We start from the raw sequence: 27116 nt of genomic DNA, 5'->3' as shown, positions 1-27116 counted from the left end.
TTATTTTCAATATACTAATAAGGAAATTGAGAACTTAAGTAATTTCCCCAAAACTACATAGTAAAACAGTAGCAGATCCGGATTTGAACCCAAGTCAGCCTGACCTTTTAAGTACAAATTCTTAATATCTAATTATGTCATAACTTTTGATAAATTAAAAGCAGAAAAAAAATCAGCCCTAATGCTAGCTTGAAAAAGTAACTCATGGGGCTGGGAAGGTGGCTCAGTGGTAGAGTGCTTGCCTTACATGCATGAGGCCCTGGGTTCAATTCCTCAGCACCACATAAGGAAAAAGTCAGGAGTGGTGCTGTGGCTCAAGTGGTAGAGTGCTAGCCTTGAGCTGAAGAGCTGAGGGACAGCGTCCAGGCCCAGAGTTCAGGCCCCACAACTGAACCCAAAAAAAAAAAAAAAAAGAAAAGAAAAGAAAAGAAAAACTAACTCATTATTCTGGCATGCTTCTTTCCAGTGTTCTACTGTTTTGTTTTGTTTTTTTCATTTTTTTTACTATGACACACAATGCACGTGTGTGTGTGTGTGTGTGTGTGTGTGTGTGTGTGTGTGTGTGTGTGTGTACACATATGCTTGCACCAAGAACTATGTTAAGAAATAAGCCAGGCACCAGTGGCTCATGCCTATAATCCTAGCTACTCAGGAGGCTGAGATCTGAGGATCGGCTCAAAGCCATCCTGGGCAGGAAAGTCCATGAGACTCTTATCTCCAATTAACTGAAAGTAGCACTGTGGGTCAAAGTTGTAGAGTACTAGCGTTAAACAAAAAGACTCAGAGACAATGCCCAGGGCCTGAGTTCAAGCCCTACAACCAACCAAGAAAAAAAAAAAGGAAGGAAGGAAACACTGTCCATTTCTAACCATTGAGGCCCTCTTCCAATCACTTTCTCACCAAAAATGATAACATACACAATGAAACTATAGAAAAGTACCTGTATTTGTATTCCTAAAATAATACAGTTTGGCTGTATGTTTTTCTTCCATGATTTGTTTTTTCACTCTGTTTGTGATATTCAAAGTTGATGGACACTGTGGTTCCATTTCATTGCTATATAGCATTCCACTAACAGTTATCCTACTGATTGGTCCTTAGTGTTTTAGATTTGGGCTATTACAAAGAATATTTTTCTTAAACTAATTGTCACATTGCAAAAGTTACAATTAATTGACACAGTGCCAAAGTTTCTCTAGAGAATACACCTAGGAAAAGAATTCCTGTATAATGCTATGCTGTTTTCCAAAGTGATCATACCAATATCTACTTGCTATGCTGTTTTCCAAAGTGATTATACCAATTTCTAATTCCAAGAACATAAGCGTTCCTATTGCTCCACATGCTAGTCAATGCTTTGTGATGTGAAACTACTTATGGTATTTCTTCAGTCCTAAGATGCACATTTTCCTATACAGTAGCATGTCACAAAATGGGATGTCATTAGTCATCATTTAGCCAGGCACTAGAAGCTGTCACAGCCTAGGAGTATATCTTAAAACTTGAGAACGAATGGCAAGACAATGGAGGAATATTCTTTGAAAAAAAATGTAGCATCAATTCTCTAAGGGTAGAAAAAAAGAACAGTGCAGGGAAAATCACAGAACTCAATGACTCTAGAGTAGTCTGATAATTTTTAAAACCTGAATTTAAAATATCATTTCTGTGAAGAGAGAATGGGCAGGTGAATTAAGTCATAGTATCAATGTGCATATGTGAAAATGGAACCAAGTAACTTGAGGGAATGGGTAAGATTGGGAGAGATGGGGAGAAGGATAGATAGGGTGACCTCAATCAAGATACACTGTACTCATAAACGGTCATGTTGAACTAAGCCCCTTTGTACAACTACTTAAAGATTATTTTTCAAGTTATATATGTATAAAATAATAAAATATCTGTTCTGCAATGTGCTGGTGGCTCATATCTGTAATTCTACTACTCAGAAGGTAGAGTCAAGATTACAAGGAGGATCACAATTCAAAGACAAACCAAAGACACATCTGAGTCACGTTCTCAACCAATGGTGTGTATATGTCATTCAGTCTAAGAGGGAGGCTGAGATCAGGAGGATTATGCTTCCAGGCTAGCCTCAGCAAAAACACCCTCAAGACTCCATCTCAACAGAAAATGTTGAGCATGATAACATGTGCATATCTGCCTAGCTAAAATATAACCTACAAGAAGCTGACTACTGGGGCTGGGAAGGTGGCTCAGTGGTAGAGCGCTTGCCTTGCATGCTCGAGGCCCTGGGTTCGATTCCTCAGCACCACATAAGCAAAAAGAAAAAAGCCGGAAGTGGTGCTGTGACTCAAGTGGTAGAGCTCTAGCCTTGAGTTGAAGAGCTGAGGGACAGCGCCCAGGCCCAGAGTTCAGGCCCCACGACCGGACCCAAAAAAAAAAAAAAAAAAAAAGAAGCTGACTACAAGCTAACTGCACTCTAGAAAGAAAGATGACCCTATCTCAAAAATAACCAGTGCAAAAAAGCACTGTGGACATGCCTCAAGTGGCAGAGCACAGTAACAGCCTAATAAGCAGGAGCCCCTGAGTTTCAAACACCAGTACTGAAGGGGAAAATAAAATCACTTCTGATTAAAAATCTAATTTCCAAAATAACAATAATATTAATAATATGTTTCTATAAGAAAAAAAGTATCTTATTTCTCCCTAAACATAAATACTTCTTTGAAAATACAGAAAAATCTTTTCATTTCATTGGTAAAAAGGATGTAATAAAAACTAAGTTAGCAGACTTACCCTAAAAATTATGATATGCTGATATTGTTGATTCTACTAAAAAGTAAATTCAAATGATAATTAAGAATAATCATACTCCTCTCTGACTTTAACATGTACCCTAAAGTGAAAGCTAATGTAAGAAGAATTAAAAGGGGGGCTAGGAAGGTGGCTCAGTGGTAGAGTGCTTGCCTTGCAATGCATGAGGCCCTGGGTTTGATTCCTCAGCAGCACATAAGCAAAAAAAAAAAAAAAGCCGGAAGTGGTGCTGTGGGTCAAGTAGTAGAGCACTAGCCTTGAGCTGAAGAGTTGAGGGACAGCGCCCAGGCCCAGAGTTCAGGCCCCACAACTGGACCCAAAAAAAAAAAAAGAAGAAGAAGAAGAATTAAAAGGGAGGTCTGGAGGCCCAATCTCAGTGGTTTCCTATTCCAACTTAACCAAGAAAATACATCTTGAAATGGAATAGAAGAATTAAAACTTAGAACAATTAATAAAAGTTATACTTTGAAGTGAGACTTTAGTAAACTTAAAGGATGGAAATTATAAGAAGTATTACTTAGTGTATTATGTATTAAAGATTAAATTCATCATATAGGGGATAAGTAAGAAATTATAAAAATAGGAGAAGCAGCCATCAGACAGAAAAAACATTATGTTTACAAACTTAGAAAGACATTAAAAATAGACCATCAGCGGGGCGCTGGTGGCTCACGCCTGTAATCCTAGCTACTCAGGAGGCTGAGATCTGAGGATCGCGGTTCAAAGCCAGCCCGGGCAGGAGAGACTGTGAGACTCCTATCTCCAATTAACCACCAGAAAACCGGAAGTGGCGCTGTAGCTCAAGTGGTAGAGCGCTCGCCTTGAGCTGAAGAGCTGAGGGACAGCGCCTAGGCCCAGAGTTCAAGCCCCACAACCGACAAAAAAAAAAAAATAGACCATCAGGGGGCTGGGAAGGTGGCTCAGTGGTAGAGCCCTTGCCTTGCATGAGGCCCTGAGTTTGATTCCTCAGCACCACATAAGCAGAAAAGGCCAGAAGTGGCACTGTGGCTCAAGTAGTAGAGCACTAGCATTGAGCTGAAGAGCTGAGGGACAGCACTCAGGCCCAGAGTTCAGGCCCCACGACCGCAAAAAAAAAAAAAAAAAGATGATCAGCCACTGAGAGATGCAGGAGATTGTGAAAAAAAGTGACAATGACCAAGCTGCATTTTACTCATAAACTGACATATTAAATTAAAATACCTTTGTAAATTACTTAAATAAAAAAAAATAAAAAGAAATTCATAGCACACACAGAGAAGGGTCCACAGCTTACCTTGTTACGACATTCTTTCAGCAGGCCCTCTACAAACTTCCAGTTGGTTTGGGCAATAACTGATGGAGAGAGGTTAGATAGTTTGGGTTGGCGGATGGTACTGCCCATATTCCTAGCTTCCTGGATGTATTTCTGCATGAAACAGAAAAATTGAAAATCTTTTGTGTCCATTCACACAAACCATAGAAAACCAGTACTGATGGGTGCCTGAAGAGGGCATTACTACCTCACATTTTCTGGTTTGTCTCTCCCATGGCTCAGATAATACTGGGAGCAGTAAATTTAAAATAAAATTCTTGCCAGGCTCCTATGGCTCACACCTGTAATCCTAGCTACTCAGGAGGCTGAGATCTGAGGAGCCTGGGCAGGAAAGTCTGAGACACTCATATCTCCAGTTAATCACAGAAAAAGCCAGAAGCGACACTGTGGCTCAAGTGGTAGAGCTAGTGCTCTACCTTGAGCAAAAGGAGTTAAAGAGAGTCCTAGGCTCTGAGTTCAAGCCCCGTGACCCACCAAAAAAAAAAAAAAGCAATTCTGAGCTGGATGCTGGTAGCCTATAATTTTAGCTGCTCAGTAGGCAGAGATCCAAGGGTTGCAGTTTAAAGCCAGCCCATGCAGGAAAAGTCCATGAGACTCTTATGTCCAATTAGCCACCAAAAAACCAGAAGTGGAAATATGTTGTCAAAAGATCGAATACTAGCTTTGAGCAAGAACAGCACCCAAGCCCTGAGTTCAAGCCCCAAGACTGGCATTAAAACAAAACAAAACAAAAAAGTAATTATTGTACCAAAGAGAAAAACTGAGATAATATGATTTTGCTGATGTAAAGCACTCCATGAATACAGGAGTTACCTTTGATTAAAAATACAAAGGGTAGGGGCTGGGAATATGGCTTAGTGGTAGAATGCTTGCTTAGCACGTAAAAAGCCCTAGGTTAAATTTAAATTCCTCAGTACCATGTAAGCAGAAAAAACCAGAAGTGGCACTGTGGCTCAAGTGGTAGAACACTGGCCTTCAGCACAAGAAGCTCAGGGACAGTGCCCAGGCTCTGAGTTCAAGCCCCAGGACTGGCACTTACACACACACACACACACACACACACACACACACGCACACACACACCAAAAATAAAAAACAAAACGACTACACACACACACACACACACACACACACACACACACACACACACACACACACACACACACACACACACACACCAAAAATAAAAAACAAAACCAAAGCCATAGGTACAGCATATATAGTTCATCAAACTTGAAAAGCACCACTGAGAAAATCTTTTTTTCCACCAAGTTAAGCAGAATTTAATTCTTCTTCCCATATCAATGATACCTATTCTTTCTAAACTTGCTAAATTAGAGACTGAGAAAATAAGGCTGCACACTTAAAACAACTGCATTTCCTTCTTCTCTACAATATGCTTAGATTGTTTGTTTCAACACAGACTCAAACCACTATAGTGAACTGCACATAAACATCTCAGTATTTTTTTGGGGGGGGGGAGGGGTGTCCAGTCGTGGGGCCTGAACTCTGGGCCTGGGCGCTGTTCCTCAGCTCTTCAGCTCAAGGCTAGCGTTCTACCACTTGAGCCACAGCACCACTTCCGGCTTTTTTCTTTTTGCTTATGTGGTGCTGAGGAATCAAACCCAGGGCCTCAGGCATGCAAGGCAAGCGCTCTACCACTGAGCCACCTTCCCATCCCAGCATCTCAGTATTTCAGGTTCATGACCAACATTTTTACCCTGTTCTTTTCCCTTCCACCAAATGTACTCTACCCTGTTCCTTTCCCTTCCACCAAATGTACTCTAGCAGCACAACTCTGTCCATTCTGTTTGGCCTCCTTAACCTGCCTCTTCCTCCTAACCCACGAAGTTAGGATTCAGCTTCTATCACTTAGACTACTGTTACCTTCCTACTCATTTGCTAACTATTTCTGTAACTCACGCATCGAAAATATTCTGCCCAGACCTGCTTTACACAACATAAATCAAGCTTTTAGTCCTACATTCATTTGCTATACTTGAAATGCTAGTCTCTCTAAAATCCTATTTTTCTCCAATCTTACATACTTGCTGACTCCTCCAAGTAGTTTTGTTGATTACTCCAAGTAGAACTGGTCTCTTTCTCTCACCAGTAATCATGAGGGCTTTTAATTCATATGGCCAATTCAAGTGTTTCTTCCACAGAAGTTATTTATGTTGCATTCTTAACTTTGTATTCTAAAGACAGGTACCTCCTTATTATCTTTATATTTCAAAGTGTTTACTACAGTGATTTTGGCCAAAAAGATGTATTCAATAGTCACTACTGAAAACAGTTAATATTAAGCCAGGCACCCAAAGCTCACTCCTATAACCCTATTTACTCAGGAGGCTGAGACCTGAGGATGGCAGTTCAAAGCCAGCCTGGACAGTAAAGTCTGTGAGACTCTTATCCCCAGTAAACTTTAAAAAAAAAAAAAAAAAAGCTGGAATTGGAGCTGTGGCTTTAGTGGTAGAGTGCTAGCTAGCCTTGGGAGGGGGGTGGGGGGGAGAGAACCTGGGAACAGTGTAACAGTGTGCATGCCCCAAGTTCAAGCCCCAGGAATGGCACCAAACCCCCCCCCTCAAAAAAAAAAAAACCGTAATATTCAAGTGAGGCAGAAAGCATACAGGAAGACTTGTAAGATTTTTACTACATTGGCCAGGGAAGATGTAACATGCTCGAGTGAGATCTCAGCTCAAAGCTAACCCAGGCAAGAAAGTCCATAAGAATCTTATCTCAAATGAACCACCAAAAAAGCCAGTAGTGGAACTGTGGCTCAAGTGGTATAGTGCTAGCCTTTGGCAATTTTTTTTTTCAGTCATGGGGCTTGAACTCTGGGCCTGGTGCTGTCCCTCGGCTCTTCAATTCAAAGCTTGCACTCTACCACTTTAGCCACAGCACCACTTCCAGTTTTCTAGTGGTTAATTGGAGGTAAGAGTTTCATGGACTTTCCTGCCCAGGATTTGAACTACAATCCTCAGATCTCAGCTTCCTGAATAGCTAGAATTTAGGCATGAGACACCAGCCTCCAGCTCTGGCAATTTTTTTTTAAAGCTCAGGGACTGGGAAGATAAGGAAGGGGACACAGAAATGGAGAGACAAGGGGTTAACAAATGAAGTAGTGGTACTCACTAGACACTATGTTGAAAATGAACTATAAAATTTGTGGATAAGGACAGGAGAGAAAAACTGGGGAGGGAGGGGGAAGGGGAGACATTAGTTCCAAAAAGAAATATACTCTCTACTGACCTGTGTAACTGTAACCCCTCTGTACATAGCCTTTACAATAACAATGAAAATATAAAAATAAAAAATAAAAGAGGGCTGGGAATGTGGCTTAATGGTAGAGTGCTTGCCTAGCATGCATGAAGCCCTGGGTTCGATTCTTCAGTATCACATAAACAGAAAAAGCTACACATGGTGCTGTGGCTCAAGTGATAGAGTGCTAGCCTTCAGCAAAAGAAGTTCAGGGACGGGCTGGGAAGGTGGCTCAGTGGTAGAGCGCTTGACTTGCAAGCATGAGGCCCTGGGTTCGATTCCTCAGCACCACATAAGAAAAAAGAAAAAAGCCGGAAGTGGTGCTGTGGCTCAAGTGGTAGAGCTCTAGCCTTGAGCTGAAGAGCTGAGGGACAGCGCCCAGGCCCAGAGTTCAGGTCCATGACCGAACCCAAAAAAAAAAAAGAAGTTCAGGGACAATGCCCAGCCCTGAGCTCAAGCCCCAGAACTGGCAAAAATAAAAGAAAGACTAGTTGCTGGTGGCTCACGCCTATAATCCTAGCTACTCAGCAAGCTGAAGCCAGCGTAGGCAGGAAAGTCCATGAGACTCTTATATCCAACAGCCACCAGAAAACCGGAAGCAAGCTGTGGCTTAATGTGGTAGAACACTAGCCTTGAGCAGAAAAAGCTCAGGGACAGTGTTCAGGCCCTGAGGTCAAGTCCCACTACTGACCAAAAGAATAAAAGAAAGAAAAGGTCAGGTACAGTGCCTAGCCCCTGAGTTCATGCCCCAGGACTGGCACAAAAAAATAAAAAACTAGACCTAAGCTAGGCACCAGTGGCTCACGCTTGTAATCCTAGCTACTCAGGAAGCTGAGATCTGAGGATCGTGGTTCAAAGCCAGTCCAGGCAGGAAAGTCCTTGAGACTCTTATCTCCAATAAACCACCAGAAAATCCGAAATGGTGCTGTGGCTCAAAGTGGTAGAGCTCTCGCCTTGAGCTTAAAAGCTCAGGGACAGCACCCAGGCCCAGAGTTTAAGACCCAGACTGACAAAAACAAAAAACAAAAAAACTGTACTTATTACTTATGGGGAGTAGGTATGGCTGGCATATATGAATCGGACCAGAGGCTGAAGAACTGGTACAGAGAAGGAGCATGATAATAGGGTCATTTCTTGTCAAAGTTATGGTTCCCCTTATTTGCAATAATTACTATATGTCTAGTATAATCTTAGCAGATGAGCAGAATAGCTCAATAGCTACATACATATGACCATATAAGATGATGCTAAGCAAAATGAACTCTAAGACATGGACACAAGAGTTTTTCTTTGTTGTCGTTGTTTTTTGTTTTGTTTTGTTTTATTGGTTATGGGGCCTGAACTCGGCCTTGGTGCTGTCCCTCAGCTCTTCGGCTCAAGGCTAGTGCTCTACCACTTTGAGCCACAGTGCCACTTCCAGTTTTCTGGTGCTTCATTGGAGATAAGAGTCTCAAGGACTTTCCTGCCCTGAGCTGGCTTTGAACCATGATCCTCAGATCTCAGCCTCCTGAGTAGCTAGGATTACAGGCATGAGCCACCGGTGCCCAGCTGTTGTTGTTATTAATGTACTATGTGATTTGTTTCTTTTGTATGTTCTTCCCCCTATGGTTTATCCCTTGTTGTCACTGTATTTGATTTTGGTACCCTGGGTATTGTGTATATGTTATCTGAATTAGGGAATGAAAAGGGAACAATAAAATGGTGAGACAAAGGACAAGGGAGGAACCAATGCAACAGTGATACTCATCATAAGACAATCTGTTGGAAATGATCTGTACAACTTGGGGTGGGGGAATGAGGGGAGAGAAAGTGGGAGAAAAATGAGGGAGGGTAACAAGTTCAACAAGAAATGTACTTATTACCTTACTTATGTAACTGTAGCCCCTCTGTACATCACCTTGACAATAAAAAAATAAATAAATTATGATAAAAAAAAGATATCTTACCTCTCTCTGGTCATTATCTAAACGCAAGTGTTCTGTATGCTGCTTCTGCCGATCTTTCCGCCTCCACTGAGCAGGGGCATTCCTTTTTGTCCACCTGAAAATATCCAAGCAAGCAATTAAGAACATCCCAAAGCCACTGACAGGAGAAACTTGAATGTCTGAGAGACCAACAGTGGACAGCAAAGATAGTTCAGATACCTTGAGGAAGTGCAGCTCAAAAAGCAGTGACAAGAAGCTGGGCACCAGAGGCTCATGCCTGTAAATCATAGCTACTCAGGAGGCTGAAATCTGAGGGGTGTGGTTTGAAAGCCAAACAAAAAAGTCCTTGAGCCTCTAATCGCCAATTAACCACCAAAAATGTGTTAGTGGTACTGCGGATCAAATTGTAGAGTGTTCGCCTAGTGCCCAAGCCCTGAGTTCAAGCACTAAAACTAGCACGGGGGAGGAGGGAGGGGAGAAGCAGTAACGAAACAAGAAATTATAGCTCCCCAAGGGACATCTGTCTCAAAAACATACACATGGGGGCTGGGAAGGTGGCTCAGTGGTAGAGTGCTTGCCTTGCATGCATGAGGCCCTGGGTTCAATTCCTAAGTACCAAATACATAGAAAAATCCAGAAATGGTGCTGTGGCTCACATGGTAGAGTGCTGTCCTGAGCTGAGGGACAGCACCCAGGCCCAGAGTTCAAGCCCCACAACCAACCAAAAAAAAAAAAAAAAGAACTTCATCTGGTGAATTGCCATTCATAGCCATTCATTGATAACTCACCTCCAAATATGAATGAGAGTAAGCCAGATAAATTTTCAGTTATTTCAACCATCACTTACGGAAGATACAATGGTAGTTAGCTGCTATTTGGAATCCAAGTACAAGATGATTTTAACCCATCTGTAGGCTGGCTTTTTGCAAGTCCTGAGCATATTGTCATCTCAAATTTTCACAGTGAAGACAGGAGCTTACAGATATTCTAAACTATTTTCTTGCTTATAAGTGAACAGTCTACAGGCTCTGGTTCTTCTCTGTATTTATTTCATAATCTGACTGTTGGCTGGGAATGTGGCTTAGTGGTACAGAGTGCTTGTCCAGCATGCATGAAGCCTGGGGTGCCGATTCCTTAGTACCACATAAACAGAAAGAGCAGGAAGTGGTGCTGGGGCTCACGTGACAGAATGCTAGCCTTGAGCAAAAGAAGCTCAGGGACAGTGCCCAGGCTCTGAGCTCAAGCCCCAGGACTGGCAAACACAACAAAAAAAATCTGAGGGTTTGGGGGCAAGAGGTAACCAACTCCAGGTGACAACCTCAGCTTAGAATCTTAGCCAGGGATCTGCAGGGTTGACTCACTTGTTGCTGGCTGGTCCAGTGGAAAGCACATCAGACTGCAGCTTAGGGAAAAAGCCTGGTTCATACTTTCCTTGTCCAATCTTCATGTCAAGTAAATGTGGGTGAACTGCAGTATGGTCAATTTTTGCCAGACGTAGTTCAATTGCTTTCTCTAGATGAGAATTTAAAAAATCAAGTCAAACATTTTTCAAGAAGCAGCTATGCTTAAATTTCCAGCCAAGATGAAATAGAAGAGGCTGGTATTTGTCTTCTTTCTTGAAACAACAGAAAGAAGAAAAAAACAGACAATATATATTATGTGAAGCAATGAACTTCAAAACACTAGACATCTGGCATTGGAAGGAAGTAGCTCTGAGAAAAAGGAAGCAAACGAGACAACTCCTAAAAATGCTTCAGCTAACTGCTTAGAGAGTTTCTAATCTGTGGAACAGGGAGAGAAACAGAAATCGAGAGAGAGTCTGGTAGACTCCCTGAGTTAAAGAAAGCCAAGTAGGGGCTGGGGATATATCTTAGTAGTAGAGGACTTGTCTACTATGAGCATGGTCCTGGGTTCAAAAAAAGACACCCAAGTATTTTTGGCCTCAGAGAAGCCAAGGTGGTAGCATTAATAAGGAATGGTACCAGAACTGGGCACTGGTGGCTTACAACTATAATCTTAGCTACTCAGTAGATCTGAGGATCACAGTTCCAAGCAGGAAAGTCTGTGAGACTCTTTTTTTTTTTTTGGTCTGGTCGTGGGGCCTGAACTCTGGGCCTGGGCGCTGTCCCTCAGCTCTTCAGCTCAGGGCTAGCACTCTACCACTTGAGCCACAGTGCCACTTCCGGCTTTTTTCTTTTTGCTTATGTGGTGCTGAGGAATCGAACCCAGGGCCTCAGGCATGCAAGGCAAGCGCTCTACCACTGAGCCACCTTTCCAGCCCCAAGTCTGTGAGACTCTTATCTCCAATTAATCACCAGAAAAACAGAAGTGGTGCTGTGGTTCAAGTGGTAGAGTGCTAGTCTTGATCTAAAGAGCTGAGAGACAGTGCCCAAACCCAGAGTTCAAGCCCCATGATGATGATGATGATGATGATGATGATGATGATGATGAAGAAGAAGAAGAAGAAGAAGAAGAAGAAGAAGAAGAAGAAGAAGAAGAAGAAGAAGAAGAAGAAGAAGAAGAAGAAGAAGAAGAAGGAGAGGGAGAGGGAGAGGGAGGAGAAGAAGAAGAAGGAGGAGGAGGAGAAGAAGAAGAAGAAGAAGAAGAAGAAGAAGGAGAAGGAGAAGGAGAAGGAGAAGGAGAAGGAGAAGGAGAAGAAGAGCCAGAAAAGAAAAGAGAATCCAGAAATTCAGGAACTAGCCAGGCACCGGTGACTCATGCCTGTAATCATAGCTATTCAGGAGGCTGAGATCTGAGGATCGCAATTCAAAGCCAGTCTGGGCAGGAAAATCCGTGAGACTCTTATCTCCAATTAGCCACCAGAAAACCAGAAGTGGCACTGTGGCTCAAGTGGTAGAGAGCTAGCCTTGGCCTGAAGAGCTCAGGGACTGTGCCCAAGCCAGAGGTCAAGCCCCATGACCAGAAAAAGAAAAGAAACCCAAGAACTTTGCAGAGGGTCCATCCAGAGTATTTGCCAAGGTAACTGACCATTTCACACAAGTAAAACAACAACTAACAGCTGGAGAATCATCTCAGAAAACAAAGAAAGGGGTGACACTGACCAAGCATTGTATTTATAACTTGACTGATGGAATTGTAACTCCTTTATACAAATACATCATCATCATCATCATCATCATCATCATCATCATAGCATCATCATAGTAGTAATAAAACATTCTGAACCAGGTGCCAGTGGCTAATACCTGTAATCCTAGCTACTCAGGAGGCTGAGACCTGAGAATCATGGTTTGAAGTGGTAAAGCTCTAGCCGTGAGCAAAAAGTGTTCAGGGACTGCACCAGGCCCTGAGCTCAAACCCCATGACAGACAATAAACAAACAAACATTTATTCTAACAAAACAAAAGAATCATCTGAAAAAGTTTAAAAGGAACAGTACTCAATTCTTTTTTTTTTTTTTTTTTGGTTGTGGGGCTTGAACTCCTGACTTGGGCGTTATCCCTGCACTCTTCAGCTCAAGGTGAGCACTCTACCACTTGAGCCACAGCACCATTTCCAGTTTTCTAGTGGTTAACTGGAGATAAGAGACTCACTGACTTTTCTGCCCAGGCTGGCTTGAAACGTGATCCTCAGATCTCATCCTCCTGTGTAGCTAGGATTACAAGGAATGAGCCACCAGAGCCCGGCTTAGTACTCAAATTCTTTCCCAGGGCTAGGAAATTGCCAAACCAGAAAATCTCATCATCTGGGAGGCTTACAGAACTCAGAAGAATCTTTCCTCAGTAATGAAGAGTAATTAGTCAATATACTAAAAGATTCTCATTCTATCAACCAAAACTTAAAAGGAAGGCCAGAAAAAAATCAAACTATTTCCAAGTAACTTAACAATATTCCAGAAAAGATCAAGAATATTTGCAGGAATGCAATAAGAATATGTCCAAAATTCTAAATGTTAATTAACACTCATCACATCAAAGATGACCAGCCATGCAAAGAAGTCAGATAGCGTATAACACATGATGGGAAAGGAAAAAAAAAAATCATGACAGAAACCAACCCAGAACTGACACAAATAACAAAATTAGCAGACAGGAATATTAACAGTTATTATATCTGCACTTAACTATATCATAATATTTGTTTAAAATTAGCAAGTACAAAGTGACATGACAGGCCGGGTGCCAGTGGCTCACGCCTATAATCCTAGCTACTGAGGAAGCTGAGATCTGAGGATCATGGTCCAAAGCCAGCCCAGGCAGGAAAGTCTGTGAGTCTTATCTCCAATACACCATTCTGAAAAATCGGAAGTGGTGCTGTAGCTCCAGTGGTAGAACGCTAGCTTTGAGTTAAAAAGCTGAAGGACAGCTCCCAGGCCCAGAGTTCAAGGCCTATGACCACAAAAAAAAAAAAAAGTGACATGAGAAAATTTTTTAGGGTAATGGGTATGTTTATCAGTTCTTACTGTAAATGTAAGCACATGCCAACACTTGGGCTGGAGGTGTGGCTCAAGTGGTAAAGGGTTTGCTTAACATGTGCAATACTGGGTTAAATTTCGGCACTGCGATACATAAACAAACAATGATTACTATACGTTAATTACACCTTGACAGTTTTAGATGACTGTGATGTGGCTCAGTGGTGGGATATTTCCCTACCATGAATGAGAACCAATGTTTGATCTCTACAACAGGGAAGAATATAATTGTAAAAAATTTTAAAGATGGTAATTCTGTTATTTTCTACAGTCATATGAAAAAAATCTCCATCTTTGGACTTTGCATCTTTTTGGACTATGAGTTCAAGGTCCAGTGTCATTTTTTGGGAGGCCTTCCTTACTTCTCCCCACCCTCATTCTCAATTAACAAAAAAAGTCTAACACGTGCTCGCAATATTTGTGGACCTGTCCATACAGTGATGAGCCACAGAAACCTCTTTATGTGTAAAATTATTATATAAGTGCAGTAGATTGCCAAAACATACCTTTGTAAATTGTGACATTTTTTAAAAATTTCCAATATTATGCTATTATTTTTTAGTAGGATTGGTTTAAGAAGCTGAGGTGTCTATTTGGAATGAGTGAGATGTCTAAACTATTCCTACAGTCTAGGGATATGAGGCTGGTGAGAGGAGCTCTGCTCTAATGGATTTGGCACATAGTTAAGGGATATGTCCATGGCAAGCATATTCCTATGGTTTCTGAGAACAAAGCAAAGACCCATCTAAAGCATGTTGGAACACTCATTTTCCTGAAATGAGCTTTAGTTAATTCTTCATACCATATTCCAAAATCCAGATTCTAAGAGGACCACGTTACTACATATTCTGGCCATAATTGAGACCAGAGTAATTCAAATAAACATATTACAGTATTTAACATATGGATTATAGATAGGCTAAGAATTAACTACCTCATTCACAATAAAAAATGTATTAAAAAAATTAACTGCCTCACTCTTAGGGTAAATAGCTAGAGAGGGCCTCAAGTGATTACAGCCTCTGGCTTTACTACCTGTAGTTATAAGCAGAAAATCCCCTTACTCATGGTGTGTCAAATACAAATATTGCCATGAAAATGGTTAAGGATCCTGATTTAAACCATAATTGGGGATCGTTTTCTAAACTCATAGTCCCACAGAAATCTCTTTCAAGCTGCCCAGGTCCAAACCCTGAAGCAGGGTTCAGGAATTTGAAGGTTGCTAAGTCCAAGAGATAAGAATGGTTGTATTCTACTAATCCACTCACATAGAATAGAAAACACATGAGGCTTAGTCATGAGGACTTTTTTTTTTTTTTGGGTGATACTGGGGCTTAAACTCAAGGTTTCATGCTTAGTCAGCAAGCACTCCACCACCTAAACCTTCTTGCTTTAGCATGTTGTGGTGTTTTTGGTTTTTTGTTTTTTGTTTTTGCCAGTCTTGGAGCCTGAACTCAGGGCCTGGGCACTGCCCCTGAGCTTCTTTTGCTCAAGGCTAGCATATTACCACTTCAGCCACAGTGACACTTCCAGTCTTTTCTGTTTATGTGGTACTGAGGAATTGAACCCAGGGCTTCATGCATGCTAGGCAAGCACTCTACCACTAAGCCACATTCCCAGCCCTGTTGTAGATTTTTTTTTAAGATAAGGTCTTGAGCTTTTGCCCAGGCTTGTCTGAGACCATAATCCTTCTACCTCCACCTCCCAAGCAGCTGGAATACTAGTGTGCACCACCACATCTAAAAAAGGACTATTACCTCTGTCTGTCTGTCTGCCAGTGTGTATGCAAGCACACTGATCCTTAGACTCAGATTCTGGGCCTGGGTGCTATCTCTGAGCTCCTTTTTGCCCAAGATTAGCATGCTACCACTTGAACCATATCACCACTTCTGGCATTTTCTGAGTAGTTTATTGAAGATAAGAGTCTCACAGACTTTCTGGGCCAAACTGGTTTCAAATCACAATCCTTAGATCTCAGCCTCCTGAGAAACTAGGATTACAGGTGTGAACCACCAGCAGTTGAGGATTATTATCTTAATAAAAGGATTTAAAGGTAAACACAGAAACTAGAGAATGTAAGGTTGATGAAGACAAAATTTTATTCAAGCTGTCAACAGTTCTAGCTTCAAAATCTAAAAATCAAAAGCCTAATTGAGTGCTGGTGTCTCACACACCTGTAATCCTAGCTACTCAGGAGGCTAAGAGCTAAGGATCAGAGTTCAAAGCTAGCCCGGGCAAGAAGGTCCAAAAGATTCTTATCTCCAATTAACCATTAAAAAGCCAGAAGTAGGGTGGCTCAGTGGTAGAGCGCTTGCCTTGCAATGCATGAGGCCCCTCAGCACCACATAAGCAAAAAAAAAAAAAAAAAATCAAGAAAAAAAATTAAAAAAAATAAAAAGCCAGAAGTAGAGGTCAATGATAGACCCAGGCTCTGAGTTCAAGTCCCAGGTCCAGCATTTAAAAAAAAAAAAAAAAGCCCGGGGCTGGGAAGGTGGCTCAGTGGCAGAGCCCTTGCCTTGCATGAATGAGGCCCTGGGTTCAATTCCTCAGCACCACATAAAGAAAAAAGCCAGAAGTAGCGCTGTGGCTCAAGTAGTAGAGCACTAGCTTTGAGCTGAAGAGCTGAGGGACAGCGCCCAGGCCCAGAGTTCAGGCCCCATGACCAGACCCCCCCCCAAAAAAAAAAGCCTGACATATTCATTCATTTGGACATATAGTAGTAGGTACTTATAATGGTAAATGAATAAACAAACTATACTAAATGCTAAAGTAAGGACACAGAAGCATCCTATAAGTAAGCACACTATTTACTCTAACATTTCAAGTTGAAACCATCCTCTAAAGCTAAGCTGATCTAGCTGCAGCCCTCAGTGAACAAAAAGGCAAGTTCAATTATTCGTGTAGTCTACAACTTTGTGTGACCAAGCATGATGCTAGAGGATTAAGGATAAGAAAGTGAGTAAATACAGACTCTGCACTTACGCTGTTTCCTGACAACAATTCAAAGAGATTGTAGAGTGGAGATGAGAACAAAGTGCCACAGGTGCTCAGAAGAAAAACGAACTGACTTAGCCTGGAGCATCAGAGAAAAGTTCACAGAGGAGGAGACATATTGGCTAGGTGTCATTTTGGGCATATGTGTTTTGTTTCATTTTCTGACAACTATCAATTTCTTACTTATACTTCATTAATCCCTTCTTCTTGATTAAAGAACTATAATATTGTTCAGAGTTGCACTGCCTCCAATTCAATGTTCACTTTTATAGACTCCCTGGCTTTAAAGCCAGTTACATAATGTGAGCCTGCTCTATGAGAACATGGAAATTGTTGGGAATTTCTGGGAATTGCTTTCTGATAAATGTGGGGAAATAAAGGTGGCATCAACTCTCCCTCTTCTTCACTTAAATGTGAATATAAAAAGTCTCAGGCTGGGAAGATGGCTCAGTGGTAGAGTGCCTGCCTCGCATGCATGAGGCCCTGGGTTCAATTCCTTAGCCCCACATAAGCAGAAAAAGCCAGAAGTGGCACTGTGGCTCAAGTAGTAGAGCTTCGCCTTGAGCAGAAGAGCTGAAGGACAGAGCCCAGGCCCAGGCCCACAACAGACAAAAAAAAAAGTCTCATAATTGGCTGGGCACTGGTAACTCGTACCTGTAATCCAGTAGCTCAGGAAGCCGAGATCTGAGGATTGAGATTTGAAGCCTGCCTGGGCAAGAATGTCCACGAGACTCTTATCTCCAATTAAGCACCAAAAAAAGCTGGAAGTGGAGTGGTGGCTCAAATGGTATCCTTGAGCAAAAAAATCTCAAGGCCCAGGCCCTAAATTCAAGTCCCAGGACTGACACAAAAAAAATCTCAATAACCATGACTCAACATCATTACTACAAAAGTAGCATACTAAAGAGAGTTGAAAAAGAAATTGATGGCCAGGAAGGTGGCTCAGCGGTAGAGTGCTTGCCTTGCATACATGAGGCCCTGGGTTCGATTCCTTAGCACCACATAAGCAGAAAAAGCCGGAAGTGGCGCTGTGGCTCAAGTGGTAGAGCACTAGTCTTGAGGTGAAGAGCTGAGGCTGAGGTACAGTACCCAGGCCCAGAGTTCACGACCGACCAAAAAAAAAAAAGGAAAAAAATTGACTCTCAATTTCTCACTCTTAAGCAAACAATAGCAATCACCACTTTTGTACTTCTTGCTAATTAAAAAAACAAATCCCTATTTTACCCAGTACTGCTTAGGTTTCCTGCTACTTATTTCAAGAAATGTTCCCAACTGATACAATGTTAAAGGATGAAAAAAAGATTGTCCGATTTTTTCCAGTTGTAGGGCTTGAACTGGGCCTGGGCACTGTCCCTGCACTCTTCAGCTCAAGGTTAGTGCTCAACCACTTGAGCCAGTGTCACTTCTGGTTTTCTGGTGGTTTATTGGAGATAAGTGTCTCACAGACTTTCCTGCCTGGGCTGGCTTTGAAATGGGATCCTCAGATCTCAGCCTCCTGAGTAGCTAGGATTATAGGCATGAGCCACCAGTGCCCAGCTTTTAAGTCAATAATAAGGAAGAACACTGCAGGTGATGTAATAACACATGTAAAGGCAGAAACAAGAAAAGAAGTTGGCATGTTTTGGAACAGGGACATGTTAGAGACATAGCCCAAAAGGCTAAACATACAACTCCAAGGAGGCCTTACCTGCTTCATCCACAGTAGTGCATTTCTGGTACATGGATGTGCGGAGGGTAGGTGTCCGAACATTTAGCAGCCTTATCTTGTCTACCCGGGAATCAAATACCCGGAGTATAGGGTCTTTATCATCATCATCATGACACATAATTTTGTTGTCAATAAAAGAAGCAAACATTTGAGTCTCCAGGAATCTTGAGAGAAAGGGCAGATAGGGCTCAGGCTGATCTGACAGAAAAGATGCCTGGTGGGGACAAAAGAGAACAGCCATTGACAGAGAAGAGAATTTTCCTTTTGACCAGCACAAGCAACATAACCAAAAGATAATTAATTCTTCTTTGGAGTATCCTAGACTTTTATGAAAAGCAAACTGCAAAATTCCTTTATCCCTTAAAAAAATTTGTTTTCAAACATCCAGAAATTCTAACACTGGCACAAACTTATGCTGATAACCTACTAAAGCAACCAATTGGATTTGGTTTTTTTTGTTTTCTGTTTTCACTTTTTTTGGAGGGGGAAGGGAGGAGGTTGAGTGTGCTGGTACTAGGTTTTAACCTTTGTCTCGACCTCTTGGTTGGCTTTTGGTTTTTTTCTTTGTGTCAGTCTTAGGGCTTAAACACAGAGCTTTGGCCCTGTCCTTGAGCTTTTTTGGTCAAGGCTAGTGCTCTACCACTGGAGCCACAGCACTACTTCCAGTTTTCTGGTGGTTAATTGGAGATAAGAGTCTCATGGATTTTCCTGCTCAGGCTGGCTTTGAATTGCAATTCTCACTTAGATCTCAGCCTCCTGAGTAGCCAGGATTATAGGCGTGAGTTACCAGCAAAAAAAAAATTAGACAAAAAAAAAAATAACTTTTTGGCTGGCGATAAATGACTGGATAGTAATAACAAGTACATCAAAAGACCATTATAGGCTAAGTACTGATGACTTACGTCTGTAATCCTGGCTACTTATGCTCTTAAGAATTCAGAATTGAGGCTGGGAAGGTGGTTCAGTGGTACAGTGCTTGCCTTGTATGTATGAGGCCCTGTGTTTGATTCCTCAGCATCACATAAACAGAAAAAGCCAGAAGTGGCGCTGTGGCTCAAGTGGTAGAGTGCTAGCCTTGAGCTGAAGAGCTGAGGGACAATACCCAGGCCCAGAGTTCAGGCCCCATGACCGACTAAAAAAAAAAAAACTGAGAACTGCAGTTTGGAGCCAGACTGAGGAATAAAGTCTGTGAGACTCTTCAATTAACCAGCAAAAAGCCAAAAGTAGAGCTGTGGGTCAAGTGTCAAAGCACAAGCCTTGACCAAAAAAGCCAAGTAAGAACATGAGGCATCAGGTACCCGTGGCTCACACCTGTAATCCTAACTACTCAGGAAGCTGAGATCTGAGAATCTTGGTTCAAAGCCAGCCCAGGCAGGAAAGTACTTTTGTGTGTGTGTGGGGTTGTGGGGCTTGACCTCTGGGCCTGGGCTCTGTCCCTTAGCTCTTTAGCTCATGGCTAGTGCTCTACCTCTAGAGCCACAATACCACTTTCGGTTTTCTGAGTGGTTTACTGGAGATAAGAGTCTCCTGGACTTTCCTGCTTGGGCTGGCTTTGAACCACAAACCTCAGATCTCAGCCTCCTGAGTAGCTAGGATTACAGGCATGAGCCACCGGCATGTAAGACTCTTATCTCCAATAAACCACCAGAAAACTGGAAATGGCATGGTGACTCAAGTGGTAGAACACTCACCTTGAGCTGAAGAGCTCAGGGACAGCACCCAGGCCCAGATTTCAAGCCCCACAACAAACTAACTAAATAAATAAATAAATAAACATGAAGCCCTAAATTCAAGCCCTACCACCACCACCCTGCCAAGGTACCCAAAGCTCTTATCTGTAATCTAGCTACTCAGGAGGCTGAGATCTGAGGATTGTGGTTCCAACCCAGCTGAGACAAGAAAGTTTGTGAGACTCTTACCTCTAATTAACCATCAAAATACCAGAAGTGAGCTGTAGTTAAAGTGGTAAGCACTAGACTTGAGCAAAAAAGCTCAGAAACAATACTCAGGCCCTGAGTTTAACCCCCAAGATACCAAGATAGGCCCCTCTCTACCAAAAAAAGACACACACACACACACACACACACACACACACACACACACCCATCATACTTGTTCTAGTAATATATATAAAAGAAAAAACATAGTATTTATTCAACTTTTTCAAGATGTAACAGAAGTTTTCATTCTTCATCACCTCTGCAGCCAGAGTATACTTACTTTATCAAAGTTTTGCATCTGCTCCCTGTTGGTAAACCAGGATTCCTTATCCTGACTGGGCTGAATGACAAATACTTCATAATCTGCAAACATCTGAGTAAAACGATTTGCAAAAACTTCCCGAATCTGAATGTTTAGCTGATAAATCCTAAGTTCTTCTTCATCACACTGAACTTTGAGATCCTTGTTGTTGCTACTAGAGTCTTCACGTACTTCTAGCTACAAAACAAAACAAAAAATAATAATAAAGCTAAGAATATAAACACTTGTTCTTTCACGCCAAAGAAATGCAACTAGTCAAGCCAACACCAGTGGTTCACACCTGTAATACTAGCTGCATAGAAGGCTGAGATCTGAGAATCATGATTCGAAGCCAGACCAGACAGGAAAGTCCATGAGACTTTCATCTCCAACAAACTACTCAGAAAAAAAACAGAAGTGGCACAGGAAGTTCAGGGGCAATGCCAAGGACTGGCTAAAAAATAAATAAAATTAATAAATAAGAGGCTGGGAAGAAATAAAGAGGCTGGGAAGGTAGCTCAGTGGTAGAGTATGCCTTGCATGCATGAGGCCCTGGGTTCAATTCCTCAGCACCACATAAGCAGAAAAAGCTAGATGTGACACTGTGGCTCAAGTGGTAGAGTACTAGCCTTGAGCTGAAGAGCTAGAAAAAAGCCATGGCTCAAGTGGTAGAGTGCAATTTGAGCAAAAAAGCCAAAGGAGAGCAAGAGGCCCTGAGTTCAGGCCCCAAAACAGGCACAATAGAAATAGATAGATACATAGATACATAAATACATAGATAGATCGTGTCTGGTTAAAGTTATACCTCTTATCTATCCCTTTGGAATGTGGGGGTGGAGGAGTCTATTCTACTTTATAAGAGAAAGCCACTAAAAGGAATCCAGTGAAATTACTTTGGCCAGTTTATAAGTAACTTATAAAAGTAATTTAGCAATGAGAATGAGGAAAGTAAAGAGTAAGTAAACAAGTACGAAAGCTTAGTTACATCAAAGTCGGAAATAGAAAACTAAGTAAATTCCTAGAAATAGCACATGACTAAAATCTAAGAGAATCAATTCTAACCTCTTGCTCAGATACTTACTAACATCAAATCTTCGGTAAAAATGTTTAGGCTTTTTAAGCCTCATTTTCTTTTTTTCTTTTTTTGTTGGTCGTGGGATCTGAACTCTGGGCCTGGGCACTGTCCCTCAGCTCTTCAGCTCAAGGCTAGCACTCTACCACTTGAGCCACAGTGCCATTTCCGGCCTTTTCTGTTAATGTGGTGCTAAGGAATCAAAACCAGGGCCTCATACATGCAAGGCAAGCACCCTACCACTAAGTCACTTTCCCAGCCCTTAAGCCTCATTTTCTTTGTCCATGAAAGTTTTTTTTGTTTTTGTTTTTGTTTTTAAAAAACAAAAAAAAACCCTGCTGCGGCTGGGAAGGTGGCTCAGTGGTAGAGCGCTTGCCTTGCATGCCTGAGGCCCTGGGTTCAATTCCTCAGCACCACATAAGCAGAAAAAAGCCAGAAGTGGTGCTATGGCTCAAGTGGTAGAGTGCTAGCCTTGAGTTGAAGAGCTGAGGGACAGCGCCCAGGCCCAGAGTTCAGGCCCCACGACTGGACCCAAAATAAAAAACAAAAACAAAAACAAAAAACCCTGCTCTAGGGACTCAGAATGTGGTATAGTGGTAGGGTGCTTGCCTAGCATGCATGAAGCTTTGGGTTCAATTCCTCAGTACCATGTAAACAGAAAAGGCCAGAAGTGGCGCATGGCTCAAGACGTAGAGTGCTAGCCTTAAGCAAAAGAAGTTCAAGCCCCAGGACTGGCAAAAAAAAAAAAAACACACACACAGACAAAAAAAAAAAAAAAAAAAAAAAAACTGCTCTATTGGACTGTTGTGAATCTCACAAGGACAATTGATCTCAATAAGTCCGAACACAAGGATTACCACTATGATCTTATAAGAGTCTCTGCCATTCTATATGAACATACAGAATGATATCAGGTTCTCTTTAACCTGCATGAAAAACTACCCATGTTTAGATTTAAGTAGCATTATTTGCTCAAATAATGTCTACAAGAGCTTGATCCAAGTCACCCATTCAAAGCTTTCTTTTACTGCTTACAAATATGTCTTGTCCTGAACTAGTTTTCTCCTCCATATCCAACATAATTTCAACAGATCCATTTACAGCATCTTACTTTTTCCAAGCTCACTCCAGTTCTCTTGACCAAGGCTTGAAGCCGGGCAATAGTTTCATTCTCCTTGAGGAGCTCATAGGAATGCAAAGGAGAGCCAGCAATGTTCCCATTCTTCTTGTCAGATACAAGGTCAGCGGCCCGGAGTCTCTTCAACTTGGAGGCGCTCTCACTGCAGTGAAGGTTTCCTTCAGGAGGAATGCCAAATGCCATGAGAATCTCAGAGACTTCCTGGACAAACTCCAATTTGTTGGGAAACTGAGGCAAGTCCTCTGGCAGCTCAATAAAGTGGTTGTCAACATCCACAAAGCAGAGATTAGCCTGGAAATCAAAACAAGATAAAAAGCATGAGCAACTCCTGAGCACCAAAGAGAGAAGAAAAAGAAAACATCTAAAATAGGAATATATGAAATATGTAAAAAGACAATGGGGCTCAGAAATGAGATAGAACCCTTTCTACCTGTTAAACTTAAGTTACTTTGCCTTTCTAATTCCTTTTCCTTAGCTATAAAGTAGAAATAAAAAGACAAAAATTCTTCTGTTAGAGTGGTAAGGATATTATACCGTAGGTACTAAGCATCTAACAAAACTCTCACATACATAGTAAATGTTAAAGTAAAGCTCTACAGTCAGTGAGAACAGAAGGAATGAGTTATAAAGTATAGGTTCCAAATCTTACACTGCCACTCTCTTCCTATGTGAGTTCACTGAGTATACTAACTTTTCTGAGACTAAGCCCTGATTTGTGAGATTTAGTGGCTGATCTTAGTTAGTACTCCCTGTACTTCATTTCGACTTTAAGACTGCCTGTGAGAGGATGCAGATAGACAGCATTCTCATACAATGCTAACCAGGTAAGTAATTTGGATTAGTAACAACAAAAATTGGCTCTAGCTAGGTATCCCTATTTTATAGACAAAATAGACAGTGACAGGTTAAATAACAGGTCTAAAGTCACACAGATTTTAACAGAACTTGAATTTAAATTCACCTAGCCTGACTTCAATCACACCTTTACATTCATCACCATTTCCTCTACTGCTTACCAGAAATCTTGCGTATTTCTTATGCAATTTAACTTAATACTGAATATTTTTCCTTGTTAGGCTTTTCTTGTGGCTATAAATTAGAAAAGCCATTTCTTTTTATATGTTTATCTTATAACCATTAACCTGTTCTAGTCGAGACAATTGTCATACAAAGGAGGAGGCAACAATGCTTGATAAGAAATGTACTCATGGGCTGGGAAAGTGGCTCAGTGGTAGAGCGCTTGCCTTGCATGCCTGAGGCCCTGGGTTCGATTCCTCAGCACCACATAAGCAAAAGAAAAAAGCCGGAAGTGGCGCTATGCCTCAAGTGGTAGAGCACTAGCCTTGAGCTGAAGAGCTGAGGGACAGCGCCCAGGCCCAGAGTTCAGGGCCCCCCCCCCCCCCCCCCCGCCAAAAAAAAGGAATGTACTCATTACCCTGTCCATGTAATTGTAACCCTTCTGTACGGTATTTTCACAAAAAAAAAAAAAGACAATTGTCATTGCCTTTATTTTTTTATTTTTTATTTTTGTCAGTCGTGGGGCTTGGACTCTGGGCCTGGGCGCTGTCCCTCAGCTCTTCAGCTCAAGGCGAGCGCTCTACCACTTGAGCTACAGCGCCACTTCCGGTTTTCTGGTGGTTTATTGGAGATAGGAGTCTCACGGTCTCTCCTGCCCGGGCTGGCTTTGAACCGCGATCCTCAGATCTCAGCCTCCTGAGTAGCTAGGATTACAGGCATGAGCCACCAGCACCTGGCTTGTCATTGCCTTTATTCCAAAGCATTAGTAAATGGCTGGATGTGTCTATAAAACATATAGTAACATTACCTAAAATTATACTTGTTTTAAGGATTATAATAAATGTGAAGGGTTTAGCAGAGTGTAGAGCACAGAAGAAATAATAAATGCTGTTTAACATTGTTATCACTGCAGACATAAAACTTACACACACACACACACACACACACACACACACACACACACACACACACACACGAAAATTCCTTAGTGAAATGATGCTAAAAAACTTTAAGCCAGGTGCCGGTGGCTCATGCCTGTAATCCTAGCTACTCAGAAGGCTGAGATCTGAGGATTGGAGTTCAAAGCCAGCCAGAACAGGAAAGACTGTAAGACTCTTTTTTTTTTTTTTTTTTTGGGGGGGGGTCCGGTCGTGGGGCCTGAACTCTGGGCCTGGGTGCTTTCCCTCAGCTCTTCAGCTCAAGGCTAGCACTCTACCATTTGAGCCACAGCACCACTTCCGGCTTTTTTGTTTTGGCTTATGTGGTGCTGAGGAATCGAACCCAGGGCCTCAGGCATGCAAGGCAAGCGCTCTACCACTGAGCCACCTTCCCAGCCCTCCAAGAGATTTTTTTCTTTGTTGTTTTTTATTTCTTTTTTGTCAGCACAGGGCATGAACCCTGGGCCTGGGAGCTGTCCCTAAGCTCTTCAGCTCAAGGCAAGTGCTCTACCACTTGAGCCAGGGTACCACTTCTGCCTGGTGGTTAACTGGAGATTAGAGTCTCAGACTTTCCTGCCCATGCTAGCTTTGAACCATGATCCTCAGATCTCAGCCTTCTGAGTAGTTAGGATTACAGGCATGAGCCACCATTGTATCCAGCTATTTCTTTTCTTTTTATCTTACCTGTTCCTTTATCTGTCTTTGGGAGGGCAAGAGAGGCACAGTAACAGAGGGACAAAGGGTAAACAAATGAAGCAGTGGTACTCACTGGACACTATTTTGCAAATGAACTATAAAACTTTTGGGTGGGGACAGGAGGGAAAAACTGGGGGAGACCAGGGGAAGTGGTGACATTGTCCAAAAAGAAATATACTCATTGCCATGTGCCAGTAGCTCTCACCTGTAATCCTGGATACTCAGAAGTCTGAGATCTGATGATCAAAGCCAGCCTGGGCAGAAAAGTCCCCATGAGACTTGTGTGTGTGTGTGTGTGTGTGTGTGTGTGTGTGTGTGTGTGTGTGTGTGTGTGTGTGTGTGTGTGTGTGTGTGAATGTGTGTGTGTGTGTGTGTGTGTGTGTGTGTGTGTGTGTGTGTGTGAAAATACCGTACAGAAGGGTTACAATTACATGGACAAGATAATGAGTACATTTCTTATCAAACATCGTTGCCCCCTCTTTTGTTTCCCCTTCCCATCCCCCTCACTTCCCCCACTCAATCCTCCCCCATCCCCACCTCCCAAAGTTGTAAAGTTCGTTTTTCCACATAACTTGTACATCTCATTGTTGCAATGGGTCCACTGTATCCCTATTTACAATTTGTTTTTTTCCCTTCCCCTCCATAAATTATACCAACATCAAATACAGTGAAAGCAGGGGTTATACTGTGGGGGAGGGACATACAAAAGCAACAAAGAAATCATCTTATTAATATGTTAGATGGGTGGGAGGGATATAAAATTAAGAAAAAAGGGAAAATAAATAAATAAATATGTTAGAAACAATCACGTGAGACATTTTTTTTTGGGGGGGGGGGGGCGGTCCGGTCGTGGGGCCTGAACTCTGAGCCTGGGCGCTATCCCTCAGCTCTGCGGCTCAAGGCTAGCACTCTACCACTTGAGCCACAGCACCACTTCCTGCTTTTTCCTTTTTGCTTATGTGGTGCTGAGGAATCGAACCCAGGACCTCAGGCATGCAAGGCAAGCGCTCTATCACTGAGCCACCTTCCCAGCCCTCACATGAGACTCTTATCTCTAATTAATCACCCAAAAACTAGAAGTAGAGCTGTGGTACAAAGTGTTGGAGCACTAGTCTTGAGCAAAAGAGCTCAGGGAGGGGCTGGGAAGGTGGCTCAGTGGTAGAGCGCTTGCCTTGCATGCCTGAGGCCCTGGGTTCGATTCCTCAGCCCCACATAAGCAAAAAGAAAAAAGCCGGAAGTGGCGCTGTGGCTCAAGTGGTAGAGTGCTAGCCTTGAGCTGAAGAGCTGAGGGACAGTGCCAAGGCCCAGAGTTCAGGCCCCCCAAAAAAAATATAAAAAGAAAAAAAAAAAAAAAAAAAAAAGAGCTCAGGGACAGCGCTGAAACCTTAATTCAAGCCCCATTACTGACAAAAAGAAACAGGAAAAGGAGAAGAAATGTACTTACTACCTGACTTCTATAACTATAACCCTGCTGTGTATCACCTTTATAATAACAATTTAAAAAAAAATTTTAAATAGACTATGTTTTGCTTATCCTTGAAGACTGAAAAAGTATAAATGCTGTCATCCCATCACCTAAAAGGATGCTAAAAACAGAATTAACT

General features: G+C 42.1%; 1 protein-coding gene across 2 annotated transcripts in view; it reads right to left on the bottom strand.

Annotated features, from left to right (window-relative positions):
- Dennd5a (DENN domain containing 5A) overlaps positions 1-27116 on the bottom strand; it is a 97804-nt gene that overhangs the window by 23541 nt on the left and 47147 nt on the right. For both annotated transcript variants that reach the window (XM_042691361.1, XM_042691362.1), the window contains exons 6-11: positions 22835-23152; positions 20631-20849; positions 18390-18624; positions 10635-10785; positions 9295-9388; positions 4049-4180 (exon numbers count right to left, since the gene is read on the bottom strand). In XM_042691361.1, coding sequence (XP_042547295.1) covers positions 4049-4180; positions 9295-9388; positions 10635-10785; positions 18390-18624; positions 20631-20849; positions 22835-23152 — 1149 coding nt within the window. The remainder of the gene's footprint in view (positions 1-4048; positions 4181-9294; positions 9389-10634; positions 10786-18389; positions 18625-20630; positions 20850-22834; positions 23153-27116) is intronic.

Source organism: Dipodomys spectabilis, unplaced genomic scaffold (assembly GCF_019054845.1).
Source record: "Dipodomys spectabilis isolate Male_0828 unplaced genomic scaffold, ASM1905484v1 ptg000145l, whole genome shotgun sequence".
Lineage (NCBI taxonomy): Eukaryota > Metazoa > Chordata > Mammalia > Rodentia > Heteromyidae > Dipodomys > Dipodomys spectabilis.
Note: the sequence above shows the minus strand (reverse complement) of the source record. Positions and strands in the feature narration are given on the sequence as shown.